This window comes from Capsicum annuum, chromosome 8, assembly GCF_002878395.1.
Source record: "Capsicum annuum cultivar UCD-10X-F1 chromosome 8, UCD10Xv1.1, whole genome shotgun sequence".
NCBI lineage: Eukaryota > Viridiplantae > Streptophyta > Magnoliopsida > Solanales > Solanaceae > Capsicum > Capsicum annuum.
The window spans coordinates 155278295-155299189 of NC_061118.1; the positions used below are offsets into that span (position 1 = coordinate 155278295).

The 20895-nt window shown below is 36.4% G+C and overlaps 3 protein-coding genes and 1 non-coding gene across 4 annotated transcripts; 2 read left to right on the plus strand and 2 right to left on the minus strand.

The window, feature by feature from the left end:
- Positions 1-305: 305 nt before the first annotated feature.
- On the plus strand, positions 306-1231 carry LOC107839690 (iron-sulfur assembly protein IscA-like 2, mitochondrial; the record flags this gene model as incomplete). Its single annotated transcript, XM_047394751.1, is given in 1 exon segment — positions 306-1231. A coding segment is annotated over 1 exon segment (69 nt), but the record flags the coding sequence as incomplete, so codon positions are not given.
- Positions 1232-5074: 3843 nt separating this feature from the next.
- LOC107839691 (peptide chain release factor PrfB2, chloroplastic) lies at positions 5075-10217 on the plus strand. Its single transcript, XM_016683289.2, has 7 exons — positions 5075-5718; positions 6693-6905; positions 8216-8317; positions 8548-8685; positions 9055-9359; positions 9467-9620; positions 9710-10217. Exons 1-7 carry the CDS (start codon positions 5095-5097, stop codon positions 9836-9838), a joined length of 1665 nt encoding a protein of 554 aa, XP_016538775.2. The 5' UTR covers positions 5075-5094; the 3' UTR covers positions 9839-10217.
- Positions 10218-10980: 763 nt separating this feature from the next.
- Positions 10981-13941, minus strand: LOC107839693 (ribosomal RNA small subunit methyltransferase). Its single transcript, XM_016683290.2, has 2 exons — positions 13478-13941; positions 10981-11900 (listed from the first exon to the last, which is right to left on the minus strand). The coding sequence occupies exons 1-2, from the start codon at positions 13805-13807 to the stop codon at positions 11163-11165; spliced, it is 1068 nt and encodes a 355-aa protein (XP_016538776.1). The 5' UTR covers positions 13808-13941; the 3' UTR covers positions 10981-11162.
- Positions 12284-12385, minus strand: LOC124886905. The gene has a single exon (XR_007044306.1). It is a non-coding gene; the product is annotated as a small nucleolar RNA snoR100 (small nucleolar RNA).
- Positions 13942-20895: the final 6954 nt, after the last annotated feature.

Consider the following 20895-nt stretch of genomic DNA (forward strand, 5'->3'; position numbering starts at 1 on the left):
AATAAGGATTGAGTTTAACTCATCTACCACCACTTCCATAATTCTGCTCCTTTCAAGTTCCTCAACCCGCTGAAACTAGAAGTAGTTTCCCCCATCTGAATTTCATCTCTGTAAATAAACATAACGTCAGAGTTAGAGACCACATGATGCTTATTACCCTCTATATCCTAATGTTCGCATTGCTTCCGGAATTTTCTTTTGTTAATGTTTGATGTGATTTTTAGCTGGCACTAGGACCATTTCAATTTCTGTTTGTAGCCTCGGATTTTCATTCAACTGCTTTTGTACATGTCTTTTATTTTCTGCAGGTATCTACTAATCCAAGTGCAGTGGGTGGGTGCAGTTGTAAAAGTTCATTTATGGTGAAGCTGTAATTTGACACTTCAATAACATTCAGCCAAATAATCAGTATTACTCTTAGCTAGTCATGGTTCATTGCAGTCAAAAGACAGTTCTATACTAATCCTTCTGGTATCTAATTTATCCATTGTTATCTACTTCCGCCGTTTGAGCGCAAGACCTGCATTATGAAACAGGCAGTTTACACAATTTGTACTCAAGAGGTCACGGGTTCTTTATTTGTACATGTCAATTTTTCGCCTTTTTGGAGCTAGTTGGAAGTGCAGGATGTAACTGTTAAATTAGGCAGACACATATGCTGTTGTATTATATGCGGCAATAATTCCAGTTGAAGATACAACTCAGTTTTGGTTGGAAATTTGTACGAGGAATTTTGAAGTGGAGAAATTTCAATCAGCATTTTACTGCCTGCCTTGCCTATAGCTATTGAAATGAAGGCTCTGTGGGAGAAGCATATTATCTAGTGTCCGTCCCTATCCACTGTGGTAGAAAAGTTCTGATCAAGCAAAGCTTTGTCAATGATCATAAAGTCTCTTCATTTTGCAAGTCCAACTAGAAATTACTGAATTTGGACGTATGCTTCATTTGTGGGTCTTAACGTGGAGTGTTCTATTTCTGCACTTATATTTCTTTTGTCTCAGTTACTAAAGCGGTAATAGTCAAAATATGCTCGGGACAGGGTAAATTTCATGGAACTTATGGTTGCTGATGGAACATGTTCAGATGATTGGTAGAGTGGTAGAGTGTATAAAAATAATTCTCAATATAGTATAATGGTAATGATGAGATTAGTTATATTAGGGCTATTTTCTTTTCACGTGTATTAACGGCAGTTCTTTTTGAAAAAAATAAAAAAATCTATGTTTATCAATAGCTCATGTATTGTAAATACCATGATTTGCTGCTATTTGTTAATTATACATAAATTAAAAATTATATCAAAATAAAGGATTAAATAATAGGCATAATATGTAAATGTTCTCTTTAACTTGACTTTAGTTGACATTAACATCCTTCAATTTTGGGTGTAGACAAGTGAACACTCAAAACTATCATAAAATTGAAATAAGTAACACATGCATTTTATATGTCAGATTGTGATTTGCTATATAAAACATGCTTACTAGTACACTTTCAAAATTGAAGACTATAGATGTCCGAGACCATATTTAAAAACACGATTATATATTATTTCTAAACAACACATGACTAATATAGTAATATATGTATTAAATCTTCCAATACTATCCTTCCAGCCTAGCTAGGAGTTGTTTGATTGGAAAGAGTTATTATGAAATAATTAATTTCGAAATTAATTATTTTACTATCTATACAGGATAATGTATTTCATCATATCTATCTATATATAATAGGAGAGGCAAAAATGACAAGTATCAACACTATAAAAATTCTACTTAAAAAGAATTAAAAAAAAAAACTATTCAAAATGAAAAAAAAATACATAAATTAATCTGCACATTAACTATCTTTTACAATTTTATGCTTTTGAATGATAACTACTACAAATCCAACTTCTTTGTATCTCGATTTTCTAATCTCTATGAATTATATCCTTTCAAATCGAAAGAAATAGTGCTTAAACATATCTATTTAGATATTTAAATAAATGCATCTCCTATTTATATAGTATTATTTTTTCGTAGGATATTTTATTCTTATTTTCTTCTTTGGAAGATAATTATTATCGTTTTCACTATGGATTAGTTTTATGTTCCACAATCGAGTGTTGTATTAGTTGCCTTAGTTCATAAATTGTGATTTCAATAGTTAGGTGTTTGGCTTATCAACATTTAGTTTATTCGTTTATCAATTTGATAAAAAATCTTTCAGTGGATCATACCCAAGAATAATCCATCGCAGTTTGAACAAAGCGACGTAATTCGTTATTCTCCCAAAATTTTATGAGTCCAGGCTTTATGAAAAAAATTGAAAATGGAGATGATTTCCTTCTAAGCACAAAAGTTCTTCTTTTTTTTTTTTTTTGCTAATTTGAAATATATTTGTCGTGGTCTTTCTTCCTCGCAATTGACATAATTGATCCTTGATATCACTGTTTGCTATATTATGCACTTGGTTATATGTATAAAATTTCTGCAAAAAAAATATACTTAATTCAAACCTTATTCTTCATCTTTCAACCTTATTACTAAAACAATCAAATCATCTCACCCAAACAAAAGTTTTGCATCAATGCATACATCTTTGTTTTAGTTAAACTTTTGTCTTCTAAATTAAGAAAAAAAAACCCAGCATAATGAACTGCTCAATGTATCTTATATTACTTGCATCAATAGATAAAGGTAAGAATGTTACGATTCAAAATCAAGGATCATGATGGCACTTAAAGTCGTAATTATATGATAAAATAAATGCTTTACTTGGAGTAGGTGGGATATGTATGAAATATGCATTGCGCTTATACATATGCAGATGAAGGCGTAATTGAAATATGTATGGACAAAGCTTGATTTGATTTTTTTGGTGACAAGGAAACAAATGCATTAAATGTGAGTACCTTTTTTTTTTAACCTTGAATGTGAGTTTGATATTGCTAATTGCACACTATATTAAAAGTGTAAAAATTTATTAAATTTTTAAGAATAAGAAAATTCTATATCTAATTAACGAAAAGTAATAATCAAAGACGTTAAAACATAGCAAGATAATGAAAAATTGCATGTTATATAACAATATAAAATTTTAATGACAATTAAAATACAATAGCTAAAAGATGATAAAGTTTTAAGCTTACTGAATCTTACAAAATATTTGTTTGCTGTGGTTTAATAAGCATGTGAATATGTTCTCAAAATTGAGAATAGTTTTAGTAGTTTGTTACATATTAAATTAAAAATAAAAATAAATCAATATGTATAACCAAGTTTTCTCAACAGTTTTTATTCGTCCCATGATGATGATGAATTTATAACTGAATTACATTTACAACTTAGATTTTTTTTCATTAATCAAGTAATGCAAGTGAGATTAGATTAAAATCAATCTAATATGTACATATTTTATTAGAATTTCATTTTTAAGTGAATGTTAGTACTGCTACTAATTAACTTAAAGTGGTAAAAGTAGTAGGAAATGATCTACAAATTTTATTGATCCAGATCAAGTTATTTGTATACATAACCAAAAAAATTGTGGTGGTATTTGCTTGCTTATCAATGTCAATTCTCATTATATAAAAAAATAAAATATTTATCTCAATTGAATCATTTTTGTTATTTGAATTGTAAAGATTTTCAGATCTTACTTTGTATGTTGTTGTTGTTGTTAGATTTATAAAGAAGAGGATTCTTAATGAGACAGTCGGACAGGGAGCGATTCAAAATTATATTATATGATTTATTTCACTTACTATGTACTTCTGTATTAATGGTATTGATTCATGTTAATATCTACTTGATTTGCTTATATACACGATATATTAGTTTTTTATGTTTCATGTGACAGAAGACGGAAAAAATTATACATGACAGTAGTCAAGAATGTAGTTCTGTATCAAAATTATATAAATTTTAATTTATAACCTCATTTTATACTCTTGATGTATCTCCCGACATATTATCAAGTAATTGTATGATTTATTTTCTTTAATTACATATATCTTTTTTTTTTTTATCACAAGTTGTATTATTAAGTGTACCTTTGTTAAGAGTTGATACAATGCATGATAAATTTATAGTACTATATTTGGTATGTTATTTTATTTTTTAAAAATAAACATTTTATTTTTTACTCAAGAAAGTTTAATCCAACTACAAATACGTCTGACAACACATACCCAATAAAATTTCACATGTGAAGTCTGAGAAAGATAAAAGGTATGCAGACTTTACAACTACTTGAGAGATAAAGAGGCCAACTACCTGTGACAACAAAATTCTAAACATTTTCTTCGTCTCACAATTTAATTTTTCCTTTAAAAGAGAGGCAAGAAATTAGGAAAGAGTGATGTAAAAGGACACCGTAAGGTGTTTTATGAAAATATTTCGATCATCACCTAGTTTACCATTAGAAGGAAGTAAAGAGCATCAATAATCTAATTTACAAAGAGATTATAAAATTTTTTCAACTATTCGTAATATTATCTGTGTATGTCCGTTAAAAAGATCATGAATATAAAAAATGATTTCATCTCTAAAGTAATGTAAATTATCATATATCAAGACATAGTGAAACTTGATAATGATTGTGGCGGGTTTTAAAATGTAAAAGCTATATATAAAATATTTTGTTACTGTAGTAAATAAAATACAGAGTTAGCTAAGATATAAATTGAGTACAATAAATTTATGACAAAGTAATTATTTCGCTTTACAAGAATTTTAAGAATGAACAGATATGCTGAATTTTTTTATTTATCACATCTACTCTATTACTTGGGGTCACAAAAAATAAAAAGACAGAAAAAACATCTATCCAAAGTAACACAGTATTTTGACTTTTTGACGGAAGAAGTTTCAACTTAGAATTAGCGGTATATGATGTAAAAAAAAATAAATAAACTTAAAGGTATCACTCATTAATATACTAATTTAAATAATTCTTTTTTAAATATACAAATATATAATATAAATTCTACATAATATATAACGTAATTATATCTTTAATATTGCCCGCATACTAATATAAATAATGAGACAAATAATTTCTATACTAACAAATAATACCTTCCACCAAAAATAAAATAATGCCTATTTTATGCCTAACAATTTATTGCTTATAGTTCATGGCCGCTCCATTGTAAAACAAGTTGGACGTCGTCGTCGTGTCGTGCGCTTTGGTTCTCCGAAATCTGAATGCTTAAACCCTCGCCTAAACCTTTGTGTTTTAAGGTTCCTCAAAGTCCATTACAGAAAGTACCAAAAGAAAAAAAAAATGTCATTTTTAGTATTGAAAAGATTAGGGAGAAGATCAAAGCAGCTCTATCGAATCCCCACACGCCAATTCCTCTTCTTCTCCTCTTCTTCTTCTTCTTCTTCTTCTTCTTCTTTTACTACACTTTCTTCTCAATCTCCTAATAATTCCATTTCCAGTAATAACTTGTCTATTTTTCATTCTTTGTACAATTCATCCAATACAATAATAAATAAGCTATTGTTCTCTTCAATTTTCAATGCAATTGCAAAAACCCCATCAGGGTCTTTATGGGGTTTTCGGTTTTTCAGCTCGGAACCTGTTATTGAGCCCACCACTACTGATGGACTTACTGTCGAGGGAATTATTGCTAAAAATTGGAATATGGTTGATGATACTGAGAATGATTGGAAATCACATGCTTCTTCCATTGCTCAGTCTGTTCATCTTATCAAGAAACGACTCAAGGTATCCCCATCTTTCTCTAATTGTTGTCTTTGTCTCTGTTCCTTTTTACTTGTCACTCAATTTTTGACTAATTTTCAAGCTAAATTTAATTAACATAATTCGATATCCTAAATTTTAAATTTATATGTTTGGAAACTGTATGAAAAATTACTAAGGTCCAATTCTTCTCATATTTATAAGATGTAAGAATACATCTTTAAATATTTGTTAAATTTGATGCAGCGTGACTCTCAAAAAGCGAGATGTTACCAGTAAAAAGGAACGGAGGGATTACTTAATTTAGGTTGACCATATCACTAAAAACTGTGAACTTTTTGCTTATTGATGAAGAAAAAGAGAGACAACCTTGTGATATTTATGGTAAAGTGCTGATCTTTGTGCTTATCCGGTGAGAAATATAAGTTTATGATTTTTATGTTTTTTTTGTTCTGTTTGAAAGACATAATTCTACAGTTTGTGTCTGATAGTGGTAGTTTCTCCTTACAAAAATTCAAATTTTTTGGGGGGTGGTTGGGAGGAGGGTATTGAGGAAGTGATGGACATGGAGATAACTGAGAACGGACCAATGTGAGCTTCAACATAGTTGGTCTCAGGCGCAGATAAAGGGGGGTTGCTGTAGGTTTACGACAAGTGTGAAAATAATAAGACCTTGATGAATCCTCTAATCGTTGTATTTGTTAATTGAATATAGTAGCTTCAGTGTTATGGCCGGGTTCCAGATGGACTAAAATGATTGATCGATGTTTCTATAAAGTAATAAAAGCAGTAATAGCAACTGATAACTAACATAACTTGTCCGACAGGAGATTCTAGTTGTACTTGGGCATGTTTAAGGGAATGTTATTTTTATTCTTTAGATTGATATAATTATTTCACTGAAGTAAGATATTAGATTGCTCTCTTTGAGAATGTTTTAATTCTATTTAATGAGTTTAGTCTTTTTGTTGGTGTTGTTTGTTTGCTCCCATTTATAGTGGAAAAGGCTAATGGATAGGCTTGAAGTGCTTTCAGCTCAGCTCAATAAGGCAGATCTTTGGGATGACCCCGTCCACGCTGGGAAGATCAGCCGCGAACATGGTTCTCTAATGAACAAAGTGGAGGATGTTATGGCTATTGAACAAGAGTTGGTTGAACATATTGACATGATTAAGCTTGCGCAGGAAGAGAATGATCCAGAGTTGGAATTGGTGAGCTTAAATTTGTTTATTGCTTGGAATGGAGTCTGCTACTCTATGTTTTCGTTGTTACACTATTCCACTTGGTTCTTTAGTTCAGAATGGTGCAAATCTCAAACACGATTCTCCCTCCTAAGTTCAGTTTGTTCAGGCATATCATTGGATTTATATCAGTACTTTTATTTAAATATCAGTTAGTTTTGATCCTATGGGTTCCGTTTAATTTGTAGTTACCTCTTTTCTGATTCTGTTTACCTAACAATCTAGTTCTTAGTAATGATTACTGTATTACTTGGGGCTGATATGCAAGTACCGACAGCCCAATTCTTGCTTAGTATGACAAATAAATAAGTTTGTAACTCCATCTTCTTTATCGGATTTGGTTATTATCTCATGTCTTGAGCCGGGGGTCTATCAGAAACAACCTTGCTACTTCTTCGGAGGTAGTGGTATGGACTGCGTACATCTTACCCTCCCCAGACCCCACTATGTGGGAATACACTGGGTTTGTTGTTGTTGTAACTCCATCTTCTTTATGAAATTGACTGCTTGGTTTGACCGAAAGTGAAATAAGGAGGCGATCAATTTTTTTGGTTTTGTTCTACTTTACTCCCTCCATTCCTTAATATAAGTGCTCCTTTTGGGTTGTGATCTGTTCCTAAATAAGTGTACGATGTTTAAGGCTTCAAGAATACTTTGATCATAATCTTCCTAATGTGCCCTTGAGTTTAAATATAGTAATTAATGTCAACTTGGAAAGAGATAAAATTTAATTAGGGGTAAGTTGGTAAAGTGACCTTTAATTTTCTAGGAGTGAGCAAGCCAAAAGGAGCACTTATTTAGAAAATGGAGGGAGCATGTAATAATTTTGAACCTGACTTGCAAGTCTCAACTGCCCAATACCTGCTTGTTAGAATGAATAAATAAATAAACTACTAAATCTTTAACTCTGTCTTCAAACTGATTGCTTGGCTTGACGCCTTGACCAGGAATGAACTTGGAACATTGAAATTCTCGGCTATTGTTATCAATGTTTGTTCACTTACTCTATTACCGGCAAATGCAATGTTGGTATTGTTTTTTCCTAAAGGGTATAGGTATGTAATGATTTTTATAAAGAAGTGAAACTTATATATAACTTGTGTCATAATTTACGTGATAAAACATTATATTTTTTCCTATCAAGAGAGTGTATCTTGGGATACTCCAATTCAATTCTGCCACTTCGGGACCATATGGTACTTGCCTATTGGATCAATTTTGTGAGAAATTCTATTGTGACTTGGCATTCCTTCCTATTTTATTAGTCATTTTGAGTGCAGGAATCAGTGAAAGCTCTACTCAGGATTAGAAGGAACGTAAAACAAAAGGAGCTTGAAGCATTATTATCCGGGGAGCATGATTATTGCTCTTGTTATATAGAGGTTAGTCCCTCTGAAGCTCAGACCGTGTTTTGAATTGTCAAACATATATCTTTTAGCTTGGAGAACTTTTCGTCTCCCTGGTTTTTGATTGTGTACTTATCTCTACTTGTCCCATCTTGTCCCCAAAAACTTACAAGGACGCCTCATAAGAAAAGCAACTCGAGTTGTTGACATCTGCAATCATGTTTTTCGTAAAATGAATGCTGACAGACTTGTTATTTCCTGTATAGGTGCAAGCTGGAGCTGGCGGTACTGAGAGCATGGATTGGGCTTCAATGGTCATGCAGATGTACAAATCATGGGCTCAACATAAAGGATATGGTGTTTCTGTTGTGGATGAAATGCCTGGTGAGATTGCAGGAATCAAGGTCTAGGTTCTTACCTTATTTTCTTCTTTTACTTGAAAACTCTCTAGCTATTAAGAGGTATGAAAAGTGAAATTTGTGCATTCTGAGAACTCTATAGCTATTCCAAAAAAAATAAATAATTATTTGTAATGCATGCCGTTGGGAGAAACAGAATCGTTAAGACATATAATTAATGTCTGTTTAAAATATGGGTTGTGAATTTTTTCATGGGTTCTACCAACCAAAAAAAGAAAAGTGCCATGGGTTCTTATTTGACCTGAAACCAGGAAGTTTTCCTCTTCTTTTCTTTTTTTGTTTAAATTTTCGGTCATTGCACTAGTTAGCTATTGTTTAAATGCTCTGCTGATTTCTGCTCCCACTTGTTATCAGCGTGCAACAATCGAAGTTGATGGTGAAAATGCTTTTGGATATGCTAAATCAGAGGTAGGAGTGCATCGTCTGGTACGCATCTCGCCATTTGATAGCGCAAAGAGAAGGCATACTTCCTTTGTCGCAGTTGCTGTAATTCCAATTTTGGGAGATGGATCTACTCGTGTTCAAATCAATGAATCTGATCTTCGAATTGAGCGTTTTAGATCCGGGGGAGCTGGTGGTCAGTCTGTTAACACAACTGAGAGTGCTGTTAGGATAACTCATATTCCCACAGGCATTACTGCTTCTTGTCAGAATGAAAGGTAAGCATCTATGATCTAAAATACATAAGAAAGGTTCTTTCATTTCCATTGAGAAACAGAAGAAGAGATGGAAATTTTTAGTGCGCTAATATTTGTCCAAACAAAAGGTCACAGCATTCAAACAAGGCTTCTGCCTTGGCTGTGCTTCAATCGCGCTTGGACCAACTTGAGATGGCACGACAGGCTCAGATGAATGCACAACATACCCAATCTCTCACTGAGATCAGTTGGGGCAACCAAATACGTACTTATGTGCTCCATGTATGTTTCATACAGTTTTAACTTTTCATTTTTACCTTCATAGCCATGGTTCGTGTAGTCATCATAACTGCTCTGTATCATGCTTGCAGCCTTATCGCATGGTCAAAGATCTCCGGACAAATTATGAAGTTTCAGATCCTGATTCTGTGCTTGAAGGGGATCTTGATGACTTCATTTTGAGCTTTCTTTCAACATCATTAGACAAGGATGAAGAATGACCTCTTAACCTTAGCTTTCGGGTTCCTCTGGCCAGTGGATACTGAAATTGGATAACATTACTCCATTTGCAGCTCTCAGCTCCATTTTATGGCACCCGGAGGCCGCTTTACTGGTGCCTTATATTGCAGGAGAAAAAGCTCAAAGAAGTTATTTTTGGTCACAAGACATCATTCTTGCTTGTTCATGGGAATAACATATACTGGTGGCTGAAGTTTCACTATCTGGATCACATCATTTATACAAAGTTGATGAAATAATATCTTTCGACCAAGCTGGTACTCCCTTGCTAGGGAACTGCTTTATTTTATCTATGATCTGTAATGAAGTGTAACTGTTTTTATCAAAAAGAGAAAAAAAAAAAAAAAGGAATCAAACTGAGGTAGCGTACTTGTTTGTAACTGCATAATCAATTGATTTTGTTCTTGAACCCAATCAGTACGGCTAACTTCTACACTAGCAACATTCAAAAACAACATACCCAGTGTATTCCCACATAGTGGGGTCTGAGGAGGGTAGAGTGTACGCAAACCATACCACTACCTCAGTTGAAGTAGAGAGGTTGTTTCCGATGGACTACACAAGCAACATTATGCCACTGAAAAGTGAAATGTAAAGCTCAATAGCATACCGCTGTATTCAACTCGTGAATAATATCTTGGTTGCCTTGCTAATTGCAGCTATCTGTTTTTTTTTTTTCCTACTAGTGCAAGTACGACTATCTAGAGCAACTCGCTAGCCGCTTATTCTTTATTGTCTACCACCCCCCTCATCAATTTCCTACTGATTCTAACACTGTAAATTCGGTAACTTTGGATAAAATAGAAAATTATGGGCAAACTAGATCAACTGCCTGAAGATTAGATCCAGCCTAAGAACAAAATATGGAAGGTAAAATCAATCAACAACCAGGTGTTGCACAGAGTTGTAAATCCTGTTTTACCTTTGTTATTGTAAAGTGAAAAATTAAGAACTTCAGATTATAAATTACAGTGCAAAAAGATCGACGCTCAGGCAGCACCATGGCCTACAAATGAAAGCGCAGATGCAGGAAGAGTTGAGCTAGAAGATGACTTCAATTGTGCACCAAGAGGCAACAACTCGACTAGATTAGCACTTCCTCAAGAGTCAAAGATACCCAAAATTGCAGGCTAAAAGGAGAAAATCTTCTACTCATTTAAATCTCCACCATATCGGGAAATGTTCGAAGTGCAAATTATCTACAAATTTCAAGCTTTAAAATCATTATAAAGGAAACAAAATTGGATCTCCACGAGGAGAAAGAAGAAACACATGCATGGCTTGTATGGCTAGCTGCCCTATGAATCAAGAAAAATGAATTCCAGCTTTGTTAAAGAGAGAAAGGAGATGCATGAAATCTGCTTGTGCGAGCTTGGAAGATCTCTTCTCCTCAAACTTCCCTTCCTTCAGCACTGCCAAAACTTTCTCTTTGAAGTCTGCTCTTTTAGCATCACCATCATCCATCTCCATATCGTCGTCATCATTTCCATCGTCATCCATACTCAAGTCTCCTAAGGTCTCTCCCAAGGTAGATACATCCAAAGCCATTTCCATATCATCTGACGGAGCTTTCTCGGTGAGTTGTAATGCTTGCAAAGTTCTATAGTTCTTTTCCAGTATGGAGAGCACGGACTTTTGTCTAAAAATAGAACCTATAGTTTTGTTTTTCCGGTTGAAACAGATCCTGACCAAACCATCCCACTCCTTAAAATTGACAGGAGCAAGTGGTCCCCTAGGCTCAATTCTAACTACAGAAGAATCAACCTTTGGTGGTGGCCTGAAATTATTCTTTCCTACCTTCAATAAATGTGATACTCGGGCCAATAGCTGGGTGTTCACAGAAAGGCGGCAATAAAGAGGATCACCAGGTTGAGCAACAAGCCTCATAGCAAATTCTCTCTGAAACATTATTACTGCAGCTCTGAATAAAGGCCTATGAGCCAATAATTTGAAGGTAAGAGGAGATGATATTTGATATGGGATGTTAGCCACACATATGTCGAAGTAAGGGAGATCACACTTGAGAACATCCCCTTGAATAACCTGCAGCCCAGAAAATGAGAACAGCATCAACACCTCAATGTACACAGATGATGATGGGACATGCACTTAAATGAAAACAAGGATAATATCTAGTCATAAAAACGAAAGGAACATAAATGAAGAATGACAAGACATGAATAGTCTATTATGTAAATGCATTCTTAGCTTCATATTGCTAAGGCATGACCATGATAAGTAGGCATGTAATTATAAATCATGTAGAACAGTTTCAGTAATGTATGCGCCCATAAATCACTATTTACTGATAAGAGAAAGCAAGTCTATTGTTTAAGGAGGCAATTGTCAGAGCCAATTTTTCATAATTTTTTTTTTTGATCAAGTAATAAATAAATACATAGCATAATCGATGATAATTATGGAATGGATGTGAGTCTAAACCAGGCCCCCAAATCATGGGAAATCAGAGGGAGCAGACATGTCGACTCAATTCAATTTCTGTACACATAACCATGCTTCCTTCATTTACAATATCATCCAGAGCATCGGCTTATTGTGCACAGATCTATTTCAAATCCAAAAAAAGAAAAAAGAAACAAGATATGAAGAAAATGACCCAAAAAATCAAAAATGAAAAAAACACAGTAGAATAAAAGTCAAAACCACATCCTTGGACCCCGCAGTTGGGAGAATATCTAATCTTCTAGTTTGAGAATTCAGTTAACATAGAATTTGCAATCTCTCTGGAAATTGAGTGAAACAGATCAGATCTGGTTTCATAATGGAAACCATTTCAAGCTGAAGTCAGACAAGTAATAATGTCAGTTCCATTCCAAAGAGAAGGTTACTGATTGAAGTGTGCAATAATCACAAGAAGTTATTGGGATCACATCCCATAACCACCTTATGGGTGATGTGAACTTAGATAAGTAACTGCTTCTATCCCTTGTAGAACAGTGGAGTGAGTCATTAAGAAAAAACATTACTATATAGGCCATTTTACCATACTTAAAAGCAGCCATAATTAAAAAGAATCACTGAGCCACCAACTCCAAACCAACACTCGCCTCAGGATATTAATTCATCTTTCATCCAACTATTACCTGGAATGAGCTTAACCTTCTATCAACAAAACGTCTGTCTTCAAAACATATTAGTGGCTGAATTAGTTAATTTCCTGGAATGTGACTATTAAGCGTGATAATAATAAGAGACATGCCAAACATTTAGCGTCACTCATTCATGAACCGATCCAAACGGGAACTTGTAGTTAGTTTCTTCCTCAAGATGACATTCAAACAAAATGTTATCTAAACAAGAAGCACTACATTTCCAAATCACAATATAACCAAACAATAAGTATGATTAAGCACATATTTCCAACCCTTATAACATATTACCAACCAATCAAACATCACTGACCCAATTCACATTTATAACAAACACTAAATTCCGTTTCAATTAAAAATCCTTTATTCCAATGCTTAATATTGCAAAAAAATATAATTAACTAGAAAAAAAAAGATTTTTTTCTCTTCAAAGCTGTACTAACTTCACATTTCAATAATTTAAGCAATAAATATCTCGCAAAAAAGAAATGATCAAACTAAATAAGTTACCTTTAGTCGATTAGATAAAGGAGTTCCCTGAAACCTTCGTTGCAATTCGAGAACCATACGAGGATCAAGCTCAACAGCAATAACAGACTTTCCGGCTTCTAGAAGCTTCTTAGTAAGGTTACCAGTACCAGGACCAATTTCGAGAATAACATCAGTCGATTTAATTCCCGCTTTTTGGACAATAGAATCAACCAATAACGGATTTTTCAGAATGTGCTGACCTTTCGACTTGTGAAACGATATTCCTCCCTGAAAGTGAGGATTTGAGGCAGCACCGGCGGCTGATGAGCCTCGTTGAGGCTTGTCTTTCTTCATCTTTCCTCCCGCCATGTTTTAATTCGTCGGAGAACGTTTACGGTGATTCAAATCCCGGCGAAACTTCGGCGACCGAAGAAGAAATTTCAGTCGGCGATGTGAGAAACCTTTTGGGAGCTAGGGTTTTTAGAGTGATGAATTTAGTTTAATGAAGATCTATTCGGGCCGGACCAACTCATTTTATGGCTCAGGCCTAATGTTATTGGGCCTAATGAGCTGTGGCCTTTATGAGAATTATCAGAATTTGTCAACATATGAAATTTTGGTTATAATAAGGTATTTTTGATAAACATAAAAAAAACACAGTGATAAAAGTTCAATGAGATGTCTTCTCCTTCTGAACAAAACAACCCAGACCCATCATCGTTGACTCCACCATCGGATCCGCCTGACCCAACTCCGGCTAGCATAGAGGCGAACCCACCAAGGAAATTGTCTTATAAGGAAGCAGCAGAAAACACAAGTAACAACATTCATAGGAGTGTAGACTCACCCATGGATTTCGAGAGATTGGGGTCTGCGGATCCTGGAGCGACGGACAAACACATCCATCTATTGGAGGAAGAAGATAAGCAACGGTTATACTGTCCCTGGAAAAGATCTGTTAGTATAAAATGTTTAGGCCAAAGACTGAACCATTAGTACCTCTGATCGAAGCTTTCAGATCTATGGAAACTCTAATAAAACATCGTCCTCATCGACTTAGGGAAGGACTACAATACAGTCAAACTTGCTCTTGAGACAAGTCAGAAGAAGATCCTCCTCGAAGGCCCATGGTTCGATCCCGGCTCGTATGTCTCAACCAGTTTTTGGGAGCCTAGCTTTGTACCCAGCAAAGCCAAAATCGTATCATCAGCTATCTGAGTAAGACTACCTTCCTTACCAACCGAATTTTACGACAACGCGATTCTAGAAAGAATTGGAAAGAAAATCGAATGGGTCTTGAAAATAGACGCATGTACATCTTCCTCTCTTAGAGGACGCTACGCGCGTATCTGTGTGCAAGTTCAAATGGATAACCCCGTCTGCACCTCTATAATCATTGGTCACCACGTACAATAAATTTTCTGCGAGAGAGAGGGTTTCTTGTGTACTAATTATGGCAGATTGGGTCACACTAATAAAGGGTGCAGTTTCACATATACCGTTCGCGAAGACAATCTTAACAATGCGGATGTGGGAACAACGGAACACAACCAGTCCAAAGAGATAGTGTAAGAATGGAAGACTGTCTCTTTCGCAAAACGAGGTAACAAACCAAGTAGGAAAGACCAATCTTCAACAATAGGTACAAAGAAATTCGACAAATCGAATATAAATTCCAGGTCTTACTATCCAGAATCAGGTAAGTTCCTTGATCCCTCTCAATTCTCAATCCCTCCGGTGGAACCTCAAGAGGGTTCTCATCAAAATCCGGGTAAGGATCCTTCAAATTCCTTGGACCGATCTAGTTTGGCTAAACTTGGAAAAATGCCCATTAATACTAACCCAAATAGTGGGTCGTCTCTACAGTATATCCCAAATACTCACCACAACCCTAATGGTTAGGCCAAAGCAAATGCTAATACCCCTTCTAGTTCTAAGAATACTTCTGTTTGGGCCAAAATGAATGCTGATAATTCTTTCTCCTCTTCAAAGGGCCAACCCGCTAAGGCCCACCAAAACCATCCCCCTCCTATTTCTTCCAAAAATTCTAATAGTAGTAAGTCAAAGCTAGGCCCCACAAATAGATTTGAGGCCCTTCGAGAAGCAGAGAACTCTAAAAGCCAGAGTGATATGACTACCGATGGTCTTCTCAATCAAAAAATCACTCCCCCCAAGCTGAATGCGCCTTCTATTTCTCCTGACTGCACCTCCTCGGAGAACACTCTCCACAATCATTACTCGCCTTTGGACAAAAGCCATGCCATTTCCGTATCTCTCTATAAAAATCCTCTCTCCACAAATTTTTTTTTTTAGAACTCTTCATATCAACATGAACAACCTCCCCCCCTTTAACTCTAATCTTCGAATCTCTCCCCCTGGATCATGCCCCAACCTCGTGGTTAGAAATGGGACTCCAGGATATGTCAATCACTGTCCACGAAATGGTGGAAGGGAGACAGATCTAAGTGGTGATCCAAAATCCACAGTACCTTGCACTCCTAGCGAAGGAAGCCCTAAACCTCAGTCTAGCCAACTACGACAACAAACTCTGGATAACAGCCCTGATGGCAACTGCTCATCTGAATCCACAAGGGACCATGTCCACAGAGACTCTAGCTTACTCCCTCAATCAATTCTCACAAATTCTCCCCCTTTTTCCCCCTCACAACCCCCTTCTGCTACTGAATGGTCCCCCAATGTCTCCTTTGGCCATTTCTCCTTCTCAAGTGGAGGCACCACTGGCCAGATATCTACCCTCAGAGATTTGGGAAAGAGGAAAAACTCTGGATATGCTAAAGGAAAGTAATCGAGAAATGAAACCCATCCTGGCAACAATGAAAGCTCTCATAACAGAGGCAACCTCCCTAGACAGACAGATAGGATTAAAATTCACAGAATTAGTAAGCGAGATGTGGATAATCCTGATTCCATGGAATCTAACAAAAGTTGAAATGAATATCCAGTCTCTGAGCATCCTCACGGGGGAAAAATTTGTGATATCACTAGACCCCCTGAAGACCATGATCAACATCAATTTACCTCAGCCACCCCTGGACCCTCCGGATAAAGGAAAGGCAGTGACTGTGGACCCCCTTCTCCCCAAAACAAGTTGATGATGAATTTCATAATATGGAATGCTAGGGGCGCTAATAATGGGAAGTTTCGACGTCACTGTAATGCCATGATATCCTTCAATAAACCTGCTATGCTTGCTCTCCTGGAAACTTGCATGAGTGACCACCATCAACTCACTCAAAAACTTGGGTTTGCCTGCCAAATTCAATCTGCCGCTATTGGGATGTCGGGGGGTATAGTTCTGATGTGGAAAGATGAAATGTTCAACATCACGGACATCTTTATCACTCCTCAAACTATCCATGTGGCTGTTAAGGTAATTTCTCCTCCTTCTTCTTGGTTTTTTAGTATTGTCTATGCTAGTCCTAACCTGAAAATCAGGAAAACCCTTTGGGACCAACTAATAGTTTGGCTGACACTATTGAAAGCCATCCTGACACGAGCTGGTTGATGGGGGGTGACTTCAACGAAGTCCTCTCATCCCATGATAAGTTTGGGGAAAACCCCATTAGGAATAATAAAGTTAACCTTTTTTGGAACTGCATTAACCACTGCAATTTGGTGGATTTAGGTTATAAGGGTAGTAGGTATACCTGGACTAACAAGAGATATAGAAATACAAAAAACCTCATCCTGGAAAGAATTGATAGATGCCTTGCAAATGTTTAATGGCTCTATCTTTTCCCCGACTCTACTGTCTCTCACCTTCTTAGAACCCACTCTGACCATTGCCCTATCATGGTCAACCTCGGGGGTACTTCCACCCCTAAGGAGTGGTGCTCCTAACCCAACTTCCCCACCCTTATAAACCAAGCCTTTCTTAAAAGTAACGACCTCACTAGCTCTATTCTTGCCCTTCAGAGAATATGCATTCCTTGGAATAGAGAGGTCTTTGGGAACATCTTCTCTAGAAAGAAACGACTCCTATCCAGACTCGTTGGGATCCAAAAAAGCGCTCATTACCCTATTAGCTCCTTTCTTCATAACCTTGAGGACTCCCTCTCTAACCAATACAAGGAAACTCTTAGGTTAGAATGTGAATTATGGAAAGTAAAATCTAGGGTAAATTGGCTTACTGAGGGTGAAACGAACACAAAGTTCTTTTATACCTAAGACGATCAGGGCAACTGGTTGTACACTCAAGGGGCTATTGAGCACTCCATCCTCTCTTTCTATAGTTCTTTGTACACCACGGATCACTCCAGCTCGTCCAGTACTTCCCCAACCAATCCTTCCTCTATGATTTATATTCCAAACACCTCTCACACTATGCTGCACAACATCTCTTCTCTCATTGAAAAAAGGAAAGCAGTCTTCAACTTCAAGGTTACTAAAGCTCCGGGTCCCGATGGTATCCACCCTCTTTTCTTCTAAAAGTTCTGGGATACTACTAGCTCTCACCTTGTCTCCTTCTGCAATAAAGTTTTCTTTTCTGGTGAGATGGTTACTGAGGTCAACATCACTTACCTATGCCTCATACCAAAATGCCAAAATGTTTTCACCTTAAAGAACTTCCGACCCATCGGCCTCTGTAACATCCATTACAAGATCATCTCAAAAATCATTGCCAATAGGATCAAACCCTTCTTAAAAAAAATCATTGGCCCTACCCAAGAGATCTTTCTCCCCAATATAAGGGCCTCAGATAATGCCATAATTGTCCAGGAATTCATCACTTATTTTTCCAAAATGAAAGGTAAACAAGGCAACATGTTTCTTAAAATTGACCTTGAAAAAACCTTTGATAAAATCGAATGGTCTTTCATTAGGAAAGCCCTGATTTTCTTCAAGTTCCTTCTTCTCCTATCTAAGCTCATTATGTCTTGCATCTCCACCTTTTCAATTTCCATCCTGATCAATGGAGCAAAAACTACTTTTTTTTCTCCTACAAGGGGTATTAAACAGGGTGATCCTCTTTCCCCCTACCTCTTCATTCTTTGTATGGAACTTATTTCTAGAAGGATTGATTATGAGGTAGACACTCTCAACTGGACCTCAATAGCCATCAACAGAGTGGGTCCTAAGCTCTCCCACCTCTTCTTTGCGGATGACCTAACCCTCTTCGCCAGAGCTGACCAAAAGAACTATCACACTATTAAAAGAGTTCTGGATATTTTCAGCTCCTTCTCAGGTCAGAGGATCAATAGGACCAAGTCAAAAGTCCTTTTTTCTAGGAACTGCACTAACGAGGTTTCCCAGAACATCTCCTCTAGCTTAGCCATTCATGTTGGGGAAAATTTTGGTCGGTACCTTGGCTTTCCCATTTTTCACAACCCTCCTACCAAGGCTGATTTCCAATTCATCATTGATCGAATGAAAGCAAAGCTTTCCTGGTGGAAAACCAAAATGCTCAACCAAGCGGGCAGGAGCATCCTAACTAGATCCACCTTCAATAGCATCCCCAACCATACTATGCAATATATTGCAATTCCTGCCGGGGTCAATAAGCACATCGACAAAATTCAAAGGAACTTTCTTTAGGGCACTACTGATCTTAAGCGGAAAATGCATATGCTTAGGTGAGAAGTTGTAACTAGGCCAAAACATCTTGGAGGCCTTGGTATCCAGCAAGCTTGTCACAAGAACACTACCTCCTACACAGCCCTAGCTTGGAAATTCACTAAAAATCCCTAATCTCTTTGGGCAAAGGTCCTTGCTAACAAATACTTCAATGCTAATACCACTCACACCAACTGTTTGCAGGGTGTTTCTAGGACCTGGAAAACATTGTCAAGGGCATCAATATCTGTTCGGAAGCTACTAGGTGGATTATCCATAAAGGGGATCAGATTAATTTTTGGACTGATCGATGAATCCCCAACTACAATTCCCTGAATAAGATTATCCATGGCTCGATGACAGATAACCACCTGGAGTTAAAGGTGTCTGATCTCTGGAAAAATAATACTTGGGACTTCTCTCCCTTATCAGTCTAACTTCCTCCACCACTCATCCATACCATCAACCACACCCTCATCCTTGATTCTTCCAACCAGACTGACTACAAAATCTGGAACCTCACTGTCAATGGCATGTTCACTAGCAAATCAGCTTACAAACTGATAACTGCTGACATTTTCCTTTTGGAGAACAGCCAAAACTTCAGCTGGATTTGGTCTCTAAAAATCCTCAACAAAATTAAGCACTTTCTGTGGCTTATTCAGCATAATAGGCTCCCCTATAACCGTACTCTTTATCAAATGGGTGTCCCAATCGATCCTGCTTGTAAATTTTGCCAAAATAGCCATGAAGATATATTGCACATTTTTTGGTCTTACAGCCGCTTGACTACACTTTGGCATAGCCTATTCCAAAAACCCGACTACTTCACTCCTACCTTAACCAACCTTACAATCGATAACCTCCTGCAAACCATCAGAGGCTGGTCCAATAATGCTGCGGCTGACCATAATCTCAGCCTCAATGTTCTTGTTGTTTTCTGCCTATGGGAGATTTGGATATGCAGAAACGATAGCACTTTTAATAATAACAATAGCATCCCTTCCTTTAGGAATGCTTATGCGAATGCCATTGAATTCTCCTCTCCCTCCCCTCCCTCCTCCCACCCTCACCACGATATCTACATCAAAGTTCGTTGGCAACCTCCTGTGAATGCAACATATAAACTGAACACTGATGGGGCGTACCTTGGCAACCCAGGAATTGGAGGTATTGGGGGTTGCATTATAAACCGCAAGGGGGACTGGATTATTGGCTTTTTCAAAAGCTTCCCTCATGCAACTAATAACCAAATGGAGCTTTTAGTTCTTCTTGAAGGACTTAAACTGGTTGAGTCCAAAAAAATTTTCCCCTTTGAAATCAATGTAGACTCTACTAAAATTATTCATATGTTGAATGTGGGAAACATGCACTATAACCCAATTCTGGATGCTTGCAGGTGTGTACTCAGAAGGGTGGGTCATCTACCGGCAACCCACTGTTTTAGGGAGCAAAACGCTGTTGCAGATTGCTTAGCCAAGGAGGGAGCGAAGATGAAATGCTTCCAATGCACCACCATTTTGCAGTTCCTCCGGTGTATGCCCAACAATATGTTTGGGCAGACATTCTAGGAACTGATTATACCAGGAATATCAATCCTTGTACTAATTATCAGAACTTAGATTCACTTATTTTTGTCCCTGACTAAGTAGTCAGCAATCTGTATTAACCCTCTTATCTACTCCTTTATTATATATATCCTTCTTACCAAAAAAAAAGATAAACATAAAAACACTAATGTTATACTCCTCTATGACAAAGATTAAAGATTAAACAAAAAATATATTTATTAAATTACACTCTTAATTATTATTTTTTAAAGAATTGTGCAAAATCTTATCATGACAACTAAAAAGGAATAAAGAAGTTGGATTAATTCTAGT